The sequence below is a fragment of the Geotrypetes seraphini genome, chromosome 3, assembly GCF_902459505.1.
Source record: "Geotrypetes seraphini chromosome 3, aGeoSer1.1, whole genome shotgun sequence".
Taxonomy (NCBI): Eukaryota; Metazoa; Chordata; class Amphibia; order Gymnophiona; family Dermophiidae; genus Geotrypetes; species Geotrypetes seraphini.
In genome coordinates, this window is record NC_047086.1 from 397,968,210 (window position 1) to 397,988,742 (window position 20,533).

At 43.4% G+C, this 20,533-nt stretch overlaps 1 protein-coding gene across 1 annotated transcript in view; it reads right to left on the bottom strand.

The window, feature by feature from the left end:
* GLP1R (glucagon like peptide 1 receptor) overlaps positions 1-20,533 on the bottom strand; it is a 245,924-nt gene that overhangs the window by 171,660 nt on the left and 53,731 nt on the right. Inside the window, exon 2 of the mRNA XM_033935380.1 lies at positions 4,841-4,937. Within this exon, the coding sequence (XP_033791271.1) occupies positions 4,841-4,937 (97 nt within the window). The remainder of the gene's footprint in view (positions 1-4,840; positions 4,938-20,533) is intronic.

Genomic DNA, 20,533 nt, shown 5'->3' on the forward strand with positions numbered 1-20,533 from the left:
GGGGGAAAAAAAGCCTCTTTCTTCTTACCATACCCTAATTACCTGTTTTCCTATTCATTGCATCTAGCCTTTTACCACTAGAGTCAAAACAGTCTATATCAGGGGTGTCCAACCTTTAGGCTTCCCTGGGCCGCATTGGCCGAAAAAAAATTCTGGTGCCGCACATACTTGCAGCAAGACAAGAGGAGGGAGCTGGCAAGACAGTAAACACTCGGGGAGAGCAGAGGAAAACACTGCATCGCCCTCAACCGGGGCCGCACAAAATACTTCATGGGGCCGCATGCAGCCCTCGGGCCGCAGGTTGGACACCCCTTGTCTATATTCAATTTTCTGCTGCAGCAAGATGCTGAAAGGAGTATCAGTCAGTGAGGGAGAAGAAGCTGGGGAAGGGTATCAGAGTCAGTGAGGAGGAAGATGCTGGGGGAGGGAATCAGAATCAGTGAGGAGGAAGATGCTTGGGAGGGTATGGGAGTCAGTGAGGAGGAAGATGCTGGGGCAGGGTATCGGAGTCAGTGAGGAGGAAGATGCTGGTGAGTGTATCAGAGTCCGTGAGGAGGAAGATGCTGGGGGAGGGTATCAGAGTCAGTGAGGAGGAAGATGCTGGGGGAGGGAATCAGAGTCAGTGAGGAGGAAGATGCTGGGGGAGGGAATCAGAATCAGTGAGGAGGAAGATGCTGGGGCAGGATATCAGAGTCAGTGAGAAGGAAGATGTTGAGGGAGGGTATCAGAGTCAGTGAGGAGGAAGATGCTGGGGGAGGGTATCGGAGTCAGTGAGGAGGAAGATACAGCCTCTCCAAAATTCAGTTTATTTGTTTCGTGTATCATGTGCAACAATTTGGATTTGTTTTGGTTACACTATATATTTATTGACGTGAAGAGTACGAATTTTGAAAAACCGCGAATATGGTTTTTATAGGCAGGAGAGGGCAGCTGGGGCACCGGCGAGTGCAAAATCACTCACGGTATGCTCCGACCGCCTCTTCCTGTTGCTAAAGTCAGGCTACACCAATCAGGAGCTGCTTTGACACCCAGCTTGTGATTGGTGTAGACTGAATTTCGTTCAGGAAGAGGCGGCCGGAGATTACCGCAAATTAGTGAGTCCGCGATTCGCGAACCGCAAATTCGCAGGGGAACACTGTAGTACACACATGAAAAATCACAGATGGCCAATATTCAAACGGTTTTAGCTGGCTGCTGACTGGTTAAATCACTTGGTTGGGCCTAGCCACTAATATGCAACGTCACATAACCGACTAAATGTCACTGAATATTGCAATTAGCGTCAAACACAAATCCAGCTATCGAAGGACCGTTCCAGGGGCAGAGTCAGCACTTGGCCTCTTAAGGTCAGATGTTGAGCCCTTAAGTGGCCAGGGCAAGCACACGAATGGGACCACTTAAATGTCCATCCTGATTTTATGCGTTAGCCTTTAAGTGTTGACTATCAACATACGTGGCTGTGTGTTAGCCGGCTCAAATAACAAGATATTCAAAGCCGATGCCCGCACAGGTCCCAGCTTTGAATATCCGGGAATGCTGCCATCAACGGTGAGCAAAACACTCAGGCCTGGATTCTGTATAGGGCACCAATATCAGTGGCTGCCTTATAAGTAGCCACCGTCCGATAAATATGTGTTTATGGATCCTATTCAGGTAGAAGAATTCCTAAAAGATAAACCTATTTTGAAAGTTTCGTGAATGTTTATTAAAGTTTCTTAGCTGGAGGATGATTGGGAATTGGGAAACAGAAGAATAAAAATGGACAAATTAGCCTGTGCCTGATGGAAAAATGTTTAATTTAATATAATTGTTAATTGCTTTCTGCTAAACGTGGATCAGACGACTCCAATAATGTAGACTTTATCATTGCGAAAAAAAGATTTATGTTCTTGTTTCCTTTTATTGGTTTATTTGACTGTTGATTTTTCTGTATTTTTGTTATTATTGAATGTAACAAATGATAAATAAAGTATTAAAAAAAAAAAAAAAAAAGGGGCCACCAATCACGTGTCAATCACATGCCGGCGCCCTATAGAGAATCACACCTAGGTTAAGCTGCCCAATCATTGGCTTAGGAACCAAATAGACACCCACTGAAGGCTTTGGAACCTCAGTGAAGAAACCAAAACTACAGATTTGGAAACCTGAACTATAAGACCCACCCGTGGCTGGTATTGCCCAGCTGTCGGGTGACCTCTATGGCGATGAGTTTGCTGATACAAATTTGTTGAACTAGTCGCTACCAAATATTTTTCTCATTAAAAAAAATGGAAAACCATTTATAACTAGAAGAGCTGACCATAAAAAAATGCTTGAGTACCTGAATAAATTCATGTAAACCATTCTGAACTCCCCTGGGAGAACGGTATAGAAAAACTGAATAAATTAAAAAAAATATATATATATTTTGATGTTAATGTATGACATCACTATGGAAACTTCCATGACCTCTGACCCTTATTTTCAGGCACCGTTTGCTTGCGTTGAAAAACAAAACCAGCTTTTTCAGGGTGTCTGAAACATGCTCTTTCTAATAGAGTTAGTTTGAAAATGTTTCTAGAATATTCTTTTTTGTAAACACTGGTTAAAAATACCCAATTTTTTTGAAAAACACAAACTTTACTCTGAAATTAAAAACTAACAATATTAGCTAATAAGTTGAAATTGTGTATTTGAGAACAAAAGTCATGTAACAAAATAACAGACAAAATTTGACGGGAATAGCTTCATTATTACAGGAGCCACAGAAGGCTAAACTTTGAACCTTTTGAGCACAGTCCATTTTTCGGTCCACTTTGAGGCTTTTTACGTACCTCAGTTTCAAAAAATGAAAATCCGCCTTAGTTCCATTGAGTAGTTCATAAAAAGTTGTACAAGATTGCCAAGTTTCATTCATTTTGCTTCAATGGCCAAGGAAATATTTTGACTCAAAACTGCCAACATTGGGAAAGGGATACTGTACATGGTCATGGTATGGTATCGAACAAAGAGCTTTATCTCCACAAGTATTCCACTAGCACAATGTCTCAAAAACTTTCCAGTCAGCGGCACACTAAACTGACCATCCAATCATGCATCAACAGTAAAACCTTTTCTATCTAAGATACTTCTAATGCAGTGGTTATCAACCCTATCCTAGGGGACCCCCAGCCAGTTGGGTTTTCAGGATATCCCTAATGAATATGCATGAGAGAGATTTGCATATAATGGAAGAGACAGGCATGCAAATATGTCTTATGCATATTCATTAGGGATTTCTTGAAAACCCAACTGGCTGGGGATCCCCCAGGACAGGGTTGAGAACCACTGTTCTAATGGGAAATTTGAGGAAACAGGGAATATCAAGGTCCTGATGTCTGCATAAATATAGTGTAAGACTGCATAACTATAGGGGTCCTCTTACTAAGGCTTAGCAAAAGGACTCCTATATTTATTTAATTATTCATTTATTTAGGCCGTCCTCCAAAGGAGCCCAGAACGGGTTACAAAGGTACATTCACAGTATAGAAGGACAAAATTATTGAAAGACATTTTTGGCAAACATAGCTTAGAAGAATTTGCGGCATTCGTAGAAGATATTACATGGCATAGGACAGCATTCACTGTACTAACATAACATAACATAATTGTACTAAGGTTTTAGTGTTGTAAGCGAGTACACGATTGGTGGTCGGCAGTTTAGGTCCCGTGAGTAGCGTCAGTCATTATGGAGCTTGTGAGTAGCGTTGGACATTAAGGAGCTGGATTTGTGAAGGGGAAGGTTTTCACGGCCTTCCTGAAGTTCCACAGATTGCCTAGCGATCTAATGGCTATGGGGATGGTGTGCCAGAATCTGGGTCAAAACTGTGAAGAAGAGCGTTTGCTGGCTGTTTCAGTTTTGAGTGAGAGACCAGGTGGTAGTGTGAGCCGTCTCTCTGTTTGAGATCTCAGTGATCTGTTTGGAACGCAAATTTGTAGTTTTGATGCCATGTAATTCGGTGTCAGCTTGTGGAAGGTTTTGAAGGCTAGGACCAAGGCTTGAAAGGCGCAGCATTTTTGGATAGGTAACCAATGCATTGATGGTAGTGCTGGGGTGACATGGTCTCGGAAGCCTAGAGTTTTCAGGAGACGAATAGCTGCATTTTGTACACCTTGGAGGCGGGAGAGGGTTTTTGTGGGTAAGCCCAATAGTAGTGCGTTGCAATAGTCTAAGCGGGATAATACAAACAGGTTTCTGAAAAGTAAGGATGTATGCACTTCAGTTGACAGAGGTAGTAGAAGGATGTAGACACTAAGCTTGATACGTGATTTGAGAGTGATAGATTTGAGTCCAAGACCACTCCTAGGCAGTCTGTAACTGCAGTGACAACATGGGATGTTCTTTCCATGTACTACCATCCTTTCCATGCAGAAACTATCTGATGTTCTAACCCTAAGATAAGTGAATTTGGTTACTATATAAGATTTATCAGACTGGAGCAACCAAGCGGCCATTTGCAGTGATTGAAAGCCTTTAACAGACGTTTGTGTTCGGGCTTGACCCGACATCTAGTCTGACATTCATGTACCTCTGAGCACTGATCGAAGAAAGCTTTGCAACATTGTTATTTGCCAGATTGTTTTGAATTATACAAGACATGACATTGAGGGTGGGGGGGGGGTTTGAACTGCAGTTCAGCATACATGACAAGTGGGTCGTAGCTACCAACCCCCCTTCCTATTTCCAGCATTATAAAGCGTCCCCATGGCTCAATACTTTGATTTTTTGAAGCAATGGGAACCCCTTTCCTCATAGGTAGGGAGCAGCTAGCTGTTCGGTTGGCAATAGAAAAGAGCATGATGGGGAAACCAACAGGCTTACCTGATCTGGGTAAGGGTGGCTGGTGGAGATACTCCATACACTGTCGCTTGTACTCCATCCACATCTGCATGGTATCTGGGACTGGCAGAGATGAATTCTGGGCAATAACAAAAAGAAGAATTTATTGCTTGTTTATTGGAAGCTTCTACAGTATACCGCTACTAATGACTGGGGGAGTCAATTTTGAGTTATTTGCATGAGCTTCAGTAAAGGTGTTACAATACTTGCTAAATATTTGTGAATCTTACCTATTTATACCATCTATCGTATTTTTCACTCCATAAGATGAACTTTCCCCTCCCCCCAAAGTGGGTGGGGATGTCTGTGTGTCTTATGGAGCAACTATAACAATTTTTTACCATCCTCCCCCGGTACCTTTTTAAATTCTGGTGGTCCAGCGGTGTATCAGCAGGAGCGAGCATTCCACGCTCCTGCCCCTCCCTCACTGGATGGCTGCCTCATCACATCTTGTGGTCGGTGGTGCACAATTCAGGAGCAAGCTTTTCGTGCTCCAGCCTGCCCCGCGGCGCTCCCTGAATGGCTGCCATCCGTTCTCATGAGTACCGCAAGAACTGACAACAGCCATTCAGGGTGCGGCGCAGGGCCAGGCTGGAGCACAAAAAGCTTGCTCCTGAATTGTGCACCACCGGCAGCAAGATATGATGAGGCAGCCATCCAGCAAGGGACGGTCAGGCGCACGGAAAGCTCGCTCCTGCTGATACACCTCTGGACCACCAGAATTTGAAAAAGGTACCGGGGTGTGTGTAAAAAATTGTTAGTCGGCTGGGACAGATTCCTCCTGTCCAGGCCTACCGCTAGACCACCAGAGGTGGGATAGTGTGCATGGTAGGGTGATGGGACAGGGTACAGAGCCTGACAAGGATGGGGGAACAGGGTGCAGAGTCTGGCAGGGAAAGGGGCTGGCTGCTAGTCTGGTAGGGCAGGGAGGGAAGGGGGCTTGGTTCAAAGCCTGTCAGGGAAGGGGAACAGGGTGCAGAGCCTGGCAGGGAGGGGGGACAGGGTGCAGAGCCTGGCAAGGAGTGTGGGGCTGGGTGCAGAGCCTGGTATAAGAACATAAGAATTGCCGCTGCTGGGTCATACCCAGCAGTTCGCTCACGCGGCGGCCCCCAGGTCAAAGACCAGTGCTCTAAATGAGTCCAGCCTCACCAGCGTATGTTCCAGTTTAGCAGGAACTTGTCCAACCTTGTCTTGAATCTCTGGAGGGTGTTTTCACCTATAACAAACTCCGGAAGAGCGTTCCAGTTTTTCACCACTCTCTGGGTGAAGAAGAACTTCCTTACGTTTGTACAGAATCTATCCCCTTTCAACTTCAGAGTGCCCTCTAGTTCTCCCAACCTTGGAGAGGGTGAACAATCTGTCTTTATCTACTAAGTCAATTCCCTTCAATATCTTGAATGTTTCGATCATGTCCCCTCTCAGTCTCCTCTTTTCAAGGGAGAAGAGGCCCAGTTTCTCCAATTTCTCACTATATGGCAACTCCTCCAGCCCCTTAACCATTTTAGTCGCTCTTCTCTGGACCCTTTTGAGTAGTACCATGTCCTTCTTCATGTATGGCGACCAGTGTTGGACGCAGTATTCCAGGTGAGGGCGTACCATGGCCCGGTACAGCGGCATGATAACCTTCTCCGATCTGTTCGTGATCCCCTTCTTAATCATTCCTAGCATTCTGTTTGCCCTTTTCACCGCCACCGCACAATGCATGGACGGCTTCATCGACTTGTTGATCAGAACTCCCAAGTCTCTTTCCTGGGAGGTCTCTCCAAGTACCGCCCCGGACATCCTGTATTCGTGCATGAGATTTTTGTTACCGACATGCATCACTTTACACTTATCCACGTTGAACCTCATTTGTCATGTTGATGCCCATTTCTCGAGCTTGATTATGTCACATTGCAGATCTTCGCAATCCCCCTGTGTCTTCACTACTCTGAATAACTTTGTATCATCCGCAAATTTAATCACTTCACTCATCGTACCAATGTCCAGATCGTTTATAAAGATGTTGAAGAGCATGGATCCAAGCACTGAGCCCTGTGGCACCCTACTGATGACGCTCTTCCAGTCTGAGTATTGTCCATTTACCCCCACTCTCTGTTTCCTATGCTACAGCCAGTTTTTAATCCACGTGAGTATTTCACCCTGATTCCATGGCTCGAAAATTCCGAAGTAGTCGTTCATGTGGAACCTTGTCGAACGCCTTCTGAAAATCCAGATATACAATGTCAACCGGGTTGCCCTTATCTATCTGCCTGTTTACTCCCTTGAAGAAGTGCAGCAAGTTCGTCAAACAAGATCTGCCTTTGCTGAAACTGTGCTGGCTGGTCCTCATCAGACCGTGTCCGTCAAGGTGATCAATGATGCGGTCCTTTATCAGTGCCTCTACCATCTTTCCCAGTACCGAGGTCAGACTCACTGGTCTGTAGTTTCCCGGATCTCCCCTCAAACCTTTTTTGAAGATCGGCGTAACATTCGCCACCTTCCAGTCTTCCGGAATCTTTCCCGATTTGATCGACAGATTGGCTATTAGTTGAAGCAGTTCAGCTATAGTCCCTTTCAGTTCCTTGATGACCCTCAGATGGATGCCATCCGGTCCCGGGGATTTATCGCTCTTAAACCTATCGATCTGCCTGCATACCTCTTCAAGATTGACCGTCAACTTTGTCAGTTTCACATCTTCGTTTCCAGCATATAGCCTGATGGGTTCTGGTATGATGTATATATCCTCTTCGGTAAATACAGATGCAAAAAATGTGTTCAGTTTGTTGGCGATTGCTTTGTCCTCCTTTAGCATTCTCTTTATTCCATGGTTATCCAACGGTCCCACTGCTTCCTTCGTGGGTCGTTTCCCCTTAATATAGTGAAAGAACAGCTTGAAGTTTTTTGCCTCCTTAGCTATTTTTTCCTCGTAGTCTCTTTTGGCCCCTTTTACCACCTTATGGCACATGCATTGATGTTGTTTGTGCTTATTCCAATTTTCATCCATTCTTGACCTTTTCCATTCCTTAACCAAAGTTTTCTTGTCTCTGATCGCTTCCTTCACCTCTACAGTAAGCCACGCCGGTTCCTTGATATTTTTCCTCTTGTTGATACGTGGTATATATAGATTTTGCGCCTCGGTGACTGTGTCCTTAAAAAGGGACTAAGCTTGCTCTAGTGTTTTTACAGTGCTTATCCTCTTCTTAATCTTCTTCCCCACCATGAGTCTCAGCTCTTCGTAATTCCGTTTTTGGAAGTTCAGTGCCATGGCCGTCGTTCTGGACCGATGTTTCGCCCCTGCATCCAGGTCGAAGAGGATCATGTTGTGATCGCTGTTTCCCAGAATATTTCTTTTAAACCTAGGTGTTCCTCTAAACCTAGGTGCGTCTTATGGTCAGGTTCATCTTATAGTGTGAAAAATACAGTATATACATATACTATATAATTATTATTTCTGTATTGTCATATACTCATCTTTCTTTGTATTATTTGAGTGTTCACCCTTTCATGTTCCAAGTGTGTGTGTGTGTGTGTGGGGTGGGGGGTCACCTGTTGTTTCCTTCATGCTACTACTCCCCTAAATGTTTCTTTATTTGCTAAAGTGTTCTGTGAAGAGAATTACCTCCATATCTTATTAACATTAAACACAGTTAACAAGAAAAAGATTGCAGAACAGATAGGCAGCGAACTAATTCATTTACAGCAAACCGAACTCAAGGGCATATGGATAAATAATGACCAATTAGAATAGAAGCCCATGCAATCCTATAGTGATTCTCTGGATGGAATAATTTGTCCTAGATCTCATTTGCTCCTACTGCATCTTAATGGTGTGCAAATGGTATTACAGTGAAATAATCACCTGTAACAGCAGCCTGTGAATAATTGCTTGGAAGTCCTATCAAACATTTCTTTCAAGAATTCAAATCAGCAGTTGAAATCTAGAGTCGTGAAGAGGCTTGCACTGCCTTCTAATGTTTATCTCAATTTCTCGGGAAAAGGGCTGCATTTATTTACGAGGCTCTTTGGCAACTCCAGCATTATCTCCTGAACAAATGGCCCTGGCAGCTCTCTTTATACAGTAATGTCTGCTGAGTTAATAGAGTTGTATTTGTGAAACAGGGTGGAATTGGAATGCGGAGCTTAGTTGGAAAAACAAAAATCACGTTTGTTTATTTATAAAAAGTTATATGCCCTCTCCTTGACATACAAATGGTAATTAAGATACTGTACAAATAAAATTAAAATATTTCACTGCCAAACAAAATCTAAAATTAAGGAAATAAAAAGGTTTTCAGTGCTTTCCTAAATTGCAAAAAAAAAAAGTGAGCCTGCTCTCTTCACTGCATCAGCCATTCAATCACTGCTTTCTCCAGCACTCCTTTCTCTAATCTAATCTAATGTAGAATCTCAGCTAACCGGCATTCAATTAACCGGCGTTCTCAACCAACAGACCAAAAAATTATTGGAGAAAAAAATATTGTCTGCAGTGCTCCTAAAACAACGTCCAAAGTGGTGCTCCTGACCCCATAACCTCCCCGCCCTCCCTCCCTCCAGCCCCAGAGGGATCAGCAGCAGCCATAAATCTCCCTCCCTCCAGCTCCCAAAGCATCATGGGGAGTGTGTGGTGCAGTGGTTAGAGCTACAGCCCCAGCACCCTGGGGTAGTGGGTTCAAATCCCACACTGCTCCTTGTGACCCTGGGCAAATCACTTAATCCCCCAGTGCCCCAGGTACATTAGATAGAGTGAGCCCACCAGGACAGATAGGGGAAAATGCTTGAGTACCTGAATAATTTGTAAAACGCATAGAATTGTAGGATATGCAGAAAATAAATAAAAATTGCAACAGCCACCTCCCTCCCTCCAGCTCTAGTTATTTGAGAGTTAATGTAAAAATGTCTCCCTTTCCATCTCACTATCATCCCCCTACCCTCACTTGTATGTCCAGCATCTTCTTCCCTTCTTTCTTGGTCCAGAGTAAAAGCCCACCTCATTGAGAATGAATTTAACTCCTAACCCCCTCACCCTAAGCACCCTCAGAATCTCCCTAAGCCCCTACTTATCCTGTTGTCTGTTAACTCAGATTGTAAGCTCTACTGAACAGGGACCGTCTCTTAAATATGTTGTTGTACTGTGCTGTATAAATGTTAAAACAGTAGTAGTAGAAGCAACAGTTAAGAATGAACTTTGTCAGTATGTTCCCTACAGATGCCGGATCCAGATAAGTGACTTTATTCTAGCACTTTTCATGTTTTTCAGCTTTTTTGTTGAACACTTTTGATAATTCCACCCTTTCTCGTGAGGTTTAAAATAATGGAAGAGCCACAAAACAAACGTCCTGTACTCACAGTGCAGGATAAAGTGGAGTTGATGAGCTGGATATCCATCAGGTTTTATTGGGACAGCTGATATAATAACATGAACCACAAAGCGTCTCTGGTTGGGTGCTGGCCAAAAAACCCTATAACCCTTATGTCTCTCAGACCAGTTTGGGAACCCAGTAAGCCCAAATCTGCGTATTTGTGGACGTGATATAGAGCTAGAGAATGGAATGGAAGCCCAGAGATGTTACGAACCATCACGTCTTCTAAGATCTGCAGACCGTAGGCTATTAACTGTATCATCTCTACGTATTATAGGCATCAAGCATCAACACATTTTCTCAGTGGTAGCCCCCCTCCCCCCCAGCTTTGGAACATTCTTTCCACCACTGTCAGAGAAGAAAACAACCTAGATCGTTTTCAAGCTCTTCTTAAAACACACTTTTTTAACGATGCTGTTAATACTTAATTCCACTCTTGAGATATTCCAGCTTTCCTTCATTTAGACTTTCACTCTTCTTCAAAAAGAATCAGATCTCTGTATTCCCCTTTTTCATTTTCTTTCCTATTTAAATTGTATTTCTACATAGTAACATGAAGGCAGATAAGGACCCGAATGGTCCATCCAGTCTGCCCAACCTGATTTAATTTAAATTTTTTAAATTTTTTCTTCTTAGCTATTTCTGGGCAAGAATACAAAGCTCTACCCGGTACTGTGCTTGGGTTCCAACTGCCGAAATCTCCGTCAAAACCTACTCCAACCCATCTGCACCCTCCCGGCCATTGAAGCCCTCTCCAGCCCATCCTTCCCCAAACGGCCATATAAAAACACAGACCGTGCAAGTCTGTCCAGTACTGGCCTTAGTTCAATATTTACTATTATTTTCTGATTCTAGTTCCTCTGTGTTCATCCCACACTTCTTTGAACTCCGTCACCGTTTTCCTCTCCACCACCTCTCTCGGGAGCGCATTTCAGGCATCCACCACCCTCTCCGTAAAGTAGAATTTCCTAACATTGCTCTTGAAACTACCACCCCTCAACCTCAAATTATGTCCTCTGGTTTTACCATTTTCCTTTCTCTGGAAAAGATTTTGTTCTACGTTAATACCGTTCAAGTATTTGAACGTCTGAATCATATCTCCCCTGTCTCTCCTTTCCTCTAGGGCAGGGATCTCAAAGTCCCTCCTTGAGGGCCGCAATCCAGTCGGGTTTTCAGGATTTCCCCAATGAATATGCATTGAAAGCAGTGCATGCACATAGATCTCATGCATATTCATTGGGGAAATCCTGAAAACCCGACTGGATTGCGGCCCTCAAGGAGGGACTTTGAGACCCCTGCTCTAGGGTATATATATTCAGGGCTTCCAGTCTCTCCTAAACTAAACTAAACTAAACTAAGCCTTAGGTTTATATACTGCATCTTCTCCACTGAAGTGGAGCTCGACACGGTTTACAGAGTTTAAAAAAATATACGTCATATGTCTTCTGGCGCAAGCCTCCTATCATTTTCGTCGCCCTCCTCTGGACCGCTTCAAGTCTTCTTACGTCCTTCGCCAGATACGGTCTCCAAAACTGAACACAATACTCCAAGTGGGGCCTCACCAACGACCTGTATAGGGCCATCAACACCTTCTTCCTTCTACTGGCTACGCCTCTCTTTACACAGCCCAGCATCCTGCTCCATTTCTGCTCCTGTTATACCGTGTCAGTCCTGGATTTGTCCTTTTGTTGTAACGCCACTTACGTTAGTTGTATCATTCTTTTTTAAATTGTACTGTCATAGGCATTTTTAAACTTTTGATTTGATTCCCCGTTTTTTATCTGTAAATCACTTAGAATTTGTATAAGTGATAGCTTCAAATTTGAATAAAAACTTGAAAACTGAAACTTATCAGCTGGAAGCTCTGAGGCCCTGAACAAATATTGGGCGTAATTATAAGCACACTGAAGTTAGAAGCTATACCATTTAAAGGTGGTTACTAATGCTAATAACTGAGGGCTCCTATATATCAATTTATCAACTTATTATTATGTGATACACTTACAAGCCAGACAAGACATTTGACCCTGATTCCTCCGCAAACGAAAGCCAACCAAAAGAAAAAAATAAAAAACTTGCGGATAGTTGATGTCCAAGATGAAGGCTTTATTAAAACAATTAAATAATCCATATAAAAATGTTTAGGGTCTGAACCCAGCACGGTACATGTTTCGACATTATTGTCTTCTTCAGGAGTCCCTGTAGGTCCTAAAAGCAGGCTTGTGGATTAGATATAAAAATAAACGAAAAGATCTCTGCGCTGGTGAGATAAACCTGTAAGCGTCGTGTCAGAGTGCAAAATCAGTAAGGCAGTCACAATAGAAAATGTTTCTATATTTTTTGCTGTCCACCCATGCCATGCCCATGGCATAAAAATGTTGAAAAATTCAGTAACATGCGGTTTCATTCATGAAAATAGGCAAACCATCTCAAAATACCTTAACGTGATTGCGCGGAAGCCTGTCCCCATGTTTTAACCGTATGTTAAGAGCTTAAAGCCGTTTATTGGACCAAAGGGAAATGCTTTAGGAGTCCCCGTACTAGGCAGTGGTCCTGGGAGCACATCAAGTTTCAAGTTTATTTTAAAATATGATCAAACGCTTATAAAAATTTCTAAGCGATGTACATGTTAAAATTATGGGGAAACAAAACAGTTAAAAGTACGAACAAAGACATAGAAACATGATGTCAGATAAAGGCCAAATGGCCCATCTAGTCTGCCCACAGTAACTATTATCTCTTTCTCTGAGAGATCTCACGTGCCTATCCCAGGCCCTCTTGAATTCAGACACAAACTTAAAATCAAGATACATAAACAAAGGGAAAAGGGAGAAGAACTACAATGGTTTAAGAAAAAGGGGTACAACCAGTGGCGTACCAAGGGGGGGGGGCGGTCCACCCTGGATGCACAACCCAAGGGGGTGCACAGCTGGCCACTCACTGGGGAATTGGCTGTCGCCGGGGAAAGGAACAAGCTGACGCCGAGTTCTCCCTCCCTGCTTCTCTTCCCCATGAGCTGATCAACTCTAGCTGTCCGACATCAATTCTGACGTCGGAGAGGAGGTTTTGGGCCAGCCAATCGCTGCCTGGCTGGCCCGGAACATCCTCTCCGACGTTAGAATTGCCGTCGGGCAGCAAGAGTTGGTCAGCCCGCGGGAAGAGAAGCAGGGTGAACTCGGTGCCGGCCTGTTTCCGATGCCCAGTGGCAGCCTTTCCCCGGCGGCGGTGGCAGCAGCATGTTTCCCAATGGCGGTGGCATTTGGGAGGGCAGAGAAAGAAAAAAATGGGGCATGGGGAGAGAGAGAGAAATACAGACATAGAGAAAGAAAGGGGGCATGGAGAGAGAAAGAAAGAAGGGGCCAGGTTAAAAAAAGAAAGAAATGGGGCACGGAGAGAGAGAGAAAGACAAACAGAAAGAAAGGGGGCATGGGGAGAGAGAAAGAAAGAAGGGGGTAGGGTGAAAGAAAGAAAGAAATGGGGCACAGAGAGAGAGAGAAAGACAGACAGAGAAAGAAAGGGGGCACGGAAAGAGAGAGAGAAAGACAAACATAGAGAAAGAAAGGGGGCATGTGGAGAGAGAAAGAAAGAAGGGGGCAGGGTGAAAGAAAGAAAGAAATGGGGCACGGAGAGAAAGAGAGAAAGACAGACATACAGAAAGAAAGGGGGCATGGAGAGGGGAAGAAAGAAGGGGACAGGATGAAACAAAGAAAAAGTTGGGGGAGGGAATGAGGTCTGGAGGAGATGAAGACTACAGGAGGTTGAAAGAAGGGAAGAAATATTGGTTGCACAGTCAGAAGAATAAAGTGCAACCAGAGACTGATGAAATTACCAAACAAAGGTAGGAAAAATGATTTTATTTTCAATTTAGTGATCAAAATGTATCCGTTTTGAGAATTTATATATGCTGTCTATATTTTGCACTATGGCCCCCTTTTACTAAACCGCAATAGCAGTTTTTAGCGCAGGGAGCCTATGAGCGTCGAGAGCAGCGTGGGGCATTCAGCGCAGCTCACTGTGTTAAAAAACGCTATCGCGGTTTAGTAAAAAGGGAGGGGGTATATTTGTCTATTTTTGTATAGTTGTTACTGAGGTGACATTGCATAAAGTCATCTGCCTTGACCTCTTTGAAAACCCCCAGAATATAAATGATAATTAACATTTTCTCTGCGAACAGCGTGCTTTGTGTTTTTAAAATTTTATTGTTGGTAGATCATTTTGACTTGGCCACAAAGGTAAGGGGGGGGAGGGAGGGGAGCTGCTGAAAGACATCTAGTAATCCTTGCTGGCTTGACTGTGCAGGGAATTATTTTTGTAAAATCATGTTTTGTTATGTGACTGGCATTATTTAGACTTTCATTTCTATGAATGAATAGAATGAAAATGATATAAAATTACTTGCTTGTTTTTATGTGCGTGCACTGAAGGAAAGTGGAGAGAGAGTGGGCTGAGGATGCTGAAGGGAAATGGGGAAGAGAGAGTGGGGAGAAGACGCTGATTTATAAATTGACAATTGTACAGAATATTGTTTCTTTTATACTTTAATATAGTAAGTTCAATATAAAACAATTCAAGGCTTGTGTGGATGGAATCAGGTGGTTTGTGAGGATGAGGACCGAGCTTACGGGGATTAGTCTAATAAAATGGTATTTTCTTATTTCTCATTATTTGTTTTATTTTTATTTGTTAATTTGTAAAGTAGTGATTGTTATGAATCAGTTTTTTCAAATTTACATCTACTGTCTTTATATTTTGCACAGTATTAGAGGACATATATTACTGTTTTTGTGGTGTTGTGGTGTTGCATTGTATGCAGAGTCTGGTTTCTTGGCAGTTCAGTTTAACTTTTGTCTAAATATTTCTATTTTTAGTTTGTGATTATTCCATATTGGGCGAGGGTGTATCTGTCTGTGTGTATGAAAGGGACATGGCTTTCTGATAGCATCGACTGTACAGGATCAATTGACTGTGCAGGATCTGGCTTGTTTAGTTTTACAATGTATGTGTTGGTGTTCTAGTGCTCACTTCAGTGTTTAAGATGCTGCCTTTTCCTAGGTACACTCTTGTGCAATATGTGGATTGTTACTAAAAATCATATTTTTCATATAGATGGGGGGGTGTCAAAAAATGATGGGCCCCGGGTGTCACATATGCTAGGTACGCCACTGGGTACAACAAAGATAAGGGTGAAATAAGAGCTACAGATTCTAAGTAATATACAGTCAAACCTTGGTTTGCGAACATAATTCATTCTGAAAACGTGCTTGTAATCAAAAACCCTTGTATATCAAAGCCAATTTCCCCATAAGAAATAATGGAAACTCAGACGATTCGTTTCACAACCCAAAAACTTTAATACAAAATACTGTATGTACTCGTATTGCAAGACCTCGTTCGTTTAGAACAGTCACTACACTTCTGCAGCATCAGAGAGAGAAGAACCATCGGCTCAGTTGTGACGATGTGACGCATGTATACTGTATGTACTCGTATTGCAAGACTTTGCTCATTTAGAACAGTCACTACACTCCCGCAGCGTCAGAGAGAGAAGAACCATCGGCTCAGTTGTGACGATGTGACGCATGTATACTGTATGTACTCGTATTGCAAGACTTTGCTTGTATATCAAGTTAAAATTTATTAAAATGTTTTGTTTGTCTTGCAAAACACTTGCATACCAAGGTTTTACTGTATATAGCAATTAATGATTAAGTTTTATAGGTGGTTAGATAAACTGGACCTCATGGTTCTAGATTTCAAATGCATCCTTATAAAGAAAGGTTTTTAAGGAACTCTTGAATCTGTCTAATACAGTTTCTTCTCTAATTTAGGCTGGATGTGAGTTCCATAACTGGGGGGGCAGTGATCGAAAATATTTCATTATGGCTTGTGCCGATGATTTTTAAAGAAGGTATTGAAAGGAGGTTTTGATCGGTCGATCGTAGTGCTCTATTAGTGGTGCGAGGAGTGAAGAGTAAAGAGGTTTCTCAGAGCGAGAAGCAAATTTTCTTGCTTGGAGCACAGAATCAGCAACTAGAAAAAGATCAGAATGTAGAATGGGCTGATGTTGGCAACGCGCCTGAAAGCTTGTTGTTGACGCATGGCTCTCGACCAAATTAAGCACATCATAATTGCAGTATTTAACTAAGAGGATAATAAATGCACGAGAGGGTCTGAGAAGCTCAAGCGCATTAACTTTCTTGTGGCCATGTAATTGTTAGGGAGCTAATGATGCTAGGCTGAGGTAGGGGTGGAGAAAAAGGCTAGCACACCCACCATGCCTCACAGAGGCAATACACTAGCTTCATTGGCAACCCCTGAACAGAAAAAAAAAAGCCTTCTAGAGCAGTGGTTCCCAACCCTGTCCTGGAGGACCACCAGGCCAGTCGGGTTTTCAGGAGAGCACTAATGAATATGCATGTGAGAGATCTGCATATAATGGAGGTGCCAGGCATGCAAATCTGCTCCATGCATATTCATTAGGGCTATCCTGAAAACCCGACTGGCCTGGTGGTCCTCCAGGACAGGGTTGGGAACCACTGTGGAGTCCTAGGAGCAGATTCTCCACAGTCGCCGTGCATTTAATGATGGCGCTACACCACTGTTAAATGCACGTATTTGACCTCCCAACTAAGCTCTACTTGCGATTCTCAAAGAGGAACGCCCCCCTCCATTTATGAGGCACCAGGGCCAATATTTACCAGCAGGGTCATACCTTTGCTTTTCTGTTGGTGCTGATTAGCTCAGGAAAATAAAGCAGCTTAGATCCACCACTGAAAATGAATGGCCCTGATTCCCTCCCTTTCTGTAGAGCCCAAACACAAGCCTGGGAGGTCTAATGGCCCCTCTGCCGATGCACCCCCCCCCCCAACTCCATGCAGAAGATTTCCTATTCCCTCCTGCCAAAAGGTTCTCTCACCCTAGTGGTCTAATGAGGCCCCCCACCCCATACCTTGTTAAGAAGGCCAACAGGAGGGATGCTTTTTCCTGCCAGCAGGCCCACTTCTTCAAAATGACAAGCCTTCCCCTTCTCGGTGCATCCTGGGATACACTGGGAGGAGCCTAAGGTCCTGATTGGCCCTTCCCTCTAGTGGCACTGGGAGGGGCCTTAGGTGCCTGGGACAATCAGACAATCAGAGCCTTAGACCTCTCCCAGTGCATCCCAGAATGCACCAGGAAGGAGAAGGCCTGCTGTTTTGAAGAGACAGGCATGCTGGCTGGAGGGACTGAGTATAAATTCTGCTAGTCTTCTTTACAAGGTATGGGGACCACTAGACCCCCCCAAGGTGGGAGACCCTTTCAGCAGGAGGGAGTGGGCATCCCTTCTGTCGATTTAATTTAATGATAGGAGGATAAGGGGATAGGGGGGCTAGGGGGTACTCAGCCCAGTGGGGGGAGGGATCTATCTTTGAGGGCAGACGGAAGGGAAAAATTGGGGGCTCTCCCTGCCAGCTGAGCCAGTCATGTCAGGGGAAGCCCCAGTCAGCTGAACTGGCAAAGAGAGCAGCAAAAATGGGCATGTTTTATTTATTTATTTATTTTTTCATTTTGGACAGGAGGGATTTGCTGTGCCTAGTGATTGCTCTTCTGAGCATGTGTCAGGCACAGTTCCTCCCCTCATTTACCTGCAATTCTCTGTACAAATAGCTTGCACATAATTTACATTCTATTGTGCTCAGAATTTCTAGTAAAACAGAAATCGCGCCCATCATGGTATTTTACTGTGGTGTCGGAGCTTAGATAATCTGTCCCCTAGAAACTAATTTTCCTCATCCCCTCACTACAGGCAGTCCCTGAAGTCTTCAAGTGTCCCCAACAGAATAAGACTACATAGCGGTCTGAGAATCTTACACAACCTTCCACTGTCTACCTCATCCTTGTCCCCCTCTGCAGGCAGAAGTGGTGCAAGAATACTAGGCATCCTTGGCAAACCTTCAATTTTAAGAACCTAAGAATAGCCTTACTGGGTCATCAATCCCAATAGCCTATTCTCACGGTGGCCAATCCAGATCCCTAGTACCTGGCCAAAACCCAAGGAGTAGCAACATTCCATGTTACCGATCCAGGTCAAACAGTGGCTCTCCCATGTCTTTCTAAATAACATGCTATGGACTTTTCCTCCAGGAAATTGTCCAAACCTTTCTTAAAACCAATGGTCGATCTAGCCCAGTAGCTTGTCCTCACAGTGGCCAACCCAGATCCCTAGTACCTGGCCCAAACCCAAGGAGTAGCAACATTCCATGCTACCGATCCAGGTCAAACAGTGGCTCTCCCATGTCTTTCTAAATAACATGCTATGGACTTTTCCTCCAGGAAATTATCCAAACCTTTCTTAAAACCAATGGTCCATCTAGCCCAGTAGCTTGTCCTCACGGAGGCCAATCCAGGTCACAGGTACCTGGCAAAATCCCTTTCAGAAGTGGGAATTGAACCCATGCCTCCACAGGAGACCAGAAGACTCCCACGCAGGAAAATGGGCAGGGAGATAACGGAGGAAGATATGTGGGAGGGCAGCTTCCAGCCAGGACAGGTGGAAGACGGATAAGCGGAACTCGATGCTCGGTGGCTTACTATTAGACTTTGTGGCTTTGTTGCAAATCGGAGAGGTTTCCAGGTGTAGAATCTAACAAGGCTGCTCGAGACTAGGAGCTCTGCCATCCCCCGGCATGTGGTGCTGTCAAATTACATGGTATTAATTAAAGTTTATTTGGAATATTTATAGCAAATGCAACAGAAGAGCGGAGCACATAAAACTCTAGCAGTGTTTACTGGCTATTATACACCTCATAACTGATATAACAACTAGAATTTATATTCTATTTGTTAATCTGTTTATTACAATTATTACACCTCTGCGACGGCAGTTGTGCACAATGACATCTGGCAAGTAATTGAGGGGTCGGAAGCTCACATCCTTGTATGTGACAAGGGTAGAATTGGCATTATAGCGACAGTGCATCCTTTCCTGTAGATAACCCAATGTAGAAAGTTTAAACTTGTTTGATGTTCAAAATACGTCAAGGAGATGTCCGTGCTTATATGCCTCCGTTGTTACGTTAGTCGGAAATCAAATCACATGACCTGAGACAACAATCATTATTTTGATTTCCAAAGGTGAGAGGGATAAAACAATCTAGATTATTTGCTTTGATATGGGCATTGGATCAGATTGGTTCAAGACAAAATTATGGAGTTTTAAAAAAGCCTTGAAAACATATTTGTTTGAGGAATATGCGCTGCATAAGTTGTAAATCTCTCTGATATTGTAATTCCTTATTGCATTGTTTTGATTTCTTTTATGTAAACCACTATGAATTTTTCGAGGTATCAGCGGTATACAAATATAATTTGTAATTGTATACCTAGACACTATCTAATCTTTGATTTTATTTATACCGATTCATCCCAGCAGGAGGGCTCGACTCGGTTAACAAAATATTAATAAAATTATAGAGGAAATTAGAACAGAAACTAACTCCCTCTTCTATTAAACTGCGTTAGCAGTTTTTAGCGCAGAGAGCCGCGCTGAATGACCCGCGCTGCTCCCGATGCTCATAGGAACTCTATGAGCGACGGGAGCAGCGCGAGCCATTCAGCGGGGCTCTCCGCACTAGAAAACTGTTATCGCAGTTTAATAGAAGAGGCCCCATATCTTTTAGGCCCTGAATTTTATCTTATACGATTGATTATTTGAAAATGAAGGATCATTAGTACATTCTGAAATAAATATGTCTTAAGTACTTTACGAAAAGTGGGTAGATGAGAGAGAACTCTAATTATAGAAGGAAGGTCATTGCAAACTTTTACAAATAAAAAAGAAAATGATTGACAAACATTGGCCATAGTTTCTATTCCATTAACACTGGGAACATAGGCATTTAAAAAAAATAGTTTTACATGTTGCCTCCTATTCTATGTAAAATGTCTAGGTGGTATTTTCAGTCTGGCCCATTTTCACTTAGCTCAAGCTGTTCTGTTTCTATTTATTTTCCAGCAAAAATTACGGATATGGAACTCTGCTTGTTTTTCAAAGATCTAAGTACGAATACAGACCATATTTCCCTTAAAGCCCTCTGGGCCTGATTCTATAAATGACACATAACCACACCTAACTTATACTACACTTAGCGCTGTCTAGGCGGGCTTAGGTGTCGCTTGGCATTCATGTGGTAGGCGTCGGTTTACTCTGACCTAATTTACTGGCACTTAACACAGACGTCTAACGATGCTTAAGTCAACCACGCCTATTCTCCGCCCCTAACAATGGCTACTTTTCAGGTAGGCGTCGCTAGGTGCCACAAGGTATTCCATGTGCATCTTAATTGTTTTAAAAAAA